The following is a 2,475-nucleotide window of genomic DNA, read 5'->3' on the forward strand; positions in this document are numbered from 1 at the left end:
CAGGAAGATTTGAGTCAAGTTCTGCCTCCATTCAGCAGCATTCATCCTTAAATACGCATGTAGGCACACTATTCCGAACAGCAATGGGCTTCCTCCCTAAACGCTGAAAGCTGTGGTTGTCTGCTTCTGCCAGGTAGAAACCAATTTCCCATAATATTCCTGGCCTTTCCAGTCCTGATTCTTACAACTCCTGTCTTTCCAGCAATTTTTCTGGTAAGGTATACATGCTAAAGCCAACTTAATAGCCAGTCTGCATGTGTTCTTGTCCTGTGGCTTATTTGTGTCATAAAGAATGTTTTTAATGGGAAGGAGGAGGCAGCAATTTAGCATCCCACCAGTTTCATTTTGGAAGATGCCCTTACTAAACCTGAAATGGCTACAGCAGTCACTGTGCTTCGGTGTACAGCAAAAATAAGTATTTACCTTTCATTAGAGAATCTGATTCAGCAAATTACAGGACAGCAATTCATCAGCATAGAAACTGGAAAGAGACAGAAGCAGTTGCCTTGCTGTGTTTTTCTGCTGCTTAAAATCGTGTAAAATCCACAAAGATTTAATTGTTAAAACTGGAAAACATCAGCTAGACCTACACAGCAACAATAAATTGAACATATGATTACTTATTGAAATGCGAGTCAACATCTTGCAGCTAATGAAGTAAATGGTAGCATTATGGCTTATTACGGATCATGTGCAGACAGTGCAGTTTTGGTTCCACTTATCACTAATATTCATTATTTGGATTTCCTGGGATACATATACATAGAAATAAGTCCTCAGGTTCAAATCTTGGGGATCTTTTTGTAAACATTGTGTTTATAACAATGGAAGACAAGTAGCATACATAGAGACGTGTCTTAATTGAGTTGTTCAGTGCAACTGTGAGAAGCAGAAGGAAGAAAAAAAAGCAGGAAAGAGGAATAAAATTTACTTTTTTACAATAGCAACATGAATTTGCAGAAGAGGATGTGCATTTCAACATCAGCCAGATTTCTTTCTAGAAGCATTTTTTCAGACACTGATACACATTTCAGCACTGTAGGTTGCATATGAAATAGCTTTTTGCATAGTAAGTCAAAAGGCTCTTCTGAATTTAGCTAAGTTCAGGTTGCAGGTAGGCACTTGAATAGGAGAATACTGTCCTGCTTCTTCTTTAGGTTTCCTGCTCCATTAAAATGGACAACTTCACAGTCAGAGTTCAGCTACCTAACCTCAGGCTTTCACAGATTATGTTTGCAGCAAAGAGCTACCAAGTATACCTATGCAGTTTTAAAAGAGGGTTATCCACACAGGAAAATCTGAATCCATTAGTTTTCCAAAGCCTACATAGAGATTAGGGGCTGAGCTGGCTCTCAGATCAGACAGGCTCTCAGATCTAGAGCTGAGGTGGTTTTTCATGCTCCAAAATAGTGTATTCTCCAGCTACAGCAAAGGGGAGAGAGCACTGCAGGGATTATGGATTTGTTCAATATGTTTCTCATTTCCTCCCCTCCTGTTGTTTTGTTTTGTTTTGCTTTGTTACAGGTGATACGATATTCATTATTCTTAGGAAACAGAAGCTCATCTTCTTACACTGGTACCATCACATTACTGTGTTACTCTATTCTTGGTATTCCTACAAGGACATGGTGGCTGGTGGTGGCTGGTTCATGACCATGAACTATGGAGTACACGCCGTTATGTACTCTTACTATGCCTTGCGGGCTGCTGGCTTCAGAGTCTCACGCAAGTTTGCCATGTTCATCACCTTGTCGCAGATCACTCAGATGTTGATCGGTTGCGTGATCAATTACCTGGTCTTCTCCTGGATGCAGCAGGGCCAGTGCCATTCCCACGTGCAGAACATCATCTGGTCCTCTCTCATGTACCTCAGCTATTTTGTGCTCTTCTGCCATTTTTTCTTTGAGGCCTATATCGGCAAAACCAGAAAAGAAAGGAAGGTTGACTAGTGATAGAAACGAGAAGCCATAGCTCAGGGTCATCAAGAAAAACAAAATTACAAGAAAAGAAAAGAAAAAGGCACAAGGAAACACATATATGTATGGTGCAGCTAAAACTTGGCAGCTTAGGGAACGTTAGCTTGGTTTAACCCAGTAAGTTTATGATCCTATCATGGTGAGGACTCACTGAATTCTACTCTATCTCAAAGGACTGCTGATGAAAGACAACTTCCTTCTTGTACCTGTCTGCTCTAGAAAAGAAAGAAGAGAAAGAAGAAAAGAAAGAGGGAAAAAAAAAAAAAAAGGGAAGAAAAAAAGAGAAGAAAATAAATGAGAAAATTAATAATATTGAGGAGGGGAAAAGTACAATAAACAAGCATTGTGTTTCCCCAGAGAGGAGAATAGACTTATATTTTTTTTAAATAAAAAGTTTCTAATTCCTTTCTAGTAAATTTTCAGCTGTAAACTTGAACAAAACAAAGCAGAGAGTTGGCAAAATAAATCTGTCTGTGATAACAGTAAAATTACAAAATTA

At 39.0% G+C, this 2,475-nt stretch overlaps 1 protein-coding gene across 1 annotated transcript in view; it reads left to right on the plus strand.

Annotated features, from left to right (window-relative positions):
* The window catches only part of ELOVL6 (ELOVL fatty acid elongase 6), a gene marked incomplete at its 5' end in the record, with an annotated part of 2,898 nt that extends 665 nt beyond the window's left edge, over positions 1–2,233 (plus strand). The window contains one exon of the mRNA XM_010004103.1: positions 1,525–2,233. Coding sequence (XP_010002405.1) covers positions 1,525–1,949 — 425 coding nt within the window. The remainder of the gene's footprint in view (positions 1–1,524) is intronic.
* Between the last annotated feature and the right edge of the window lie 242 nt (positions 2,234–2,475).

The sequence above is a fragment of the Chaetura pelagica genome, unplaced genomic scaffold (assembly GCF_000747805.2).
Source record: "Chaetura pelagica isolate M959 unplaced genomic scaffold, ChaPel_1.0 scaffold88, whole genome shotgun sequence".
Lineage (NCBI taxonomy): Eukaryota > Metazoa > Chordata > Aves > Apodiformes > Apodidae > Chaetura > Chaetura pelagica.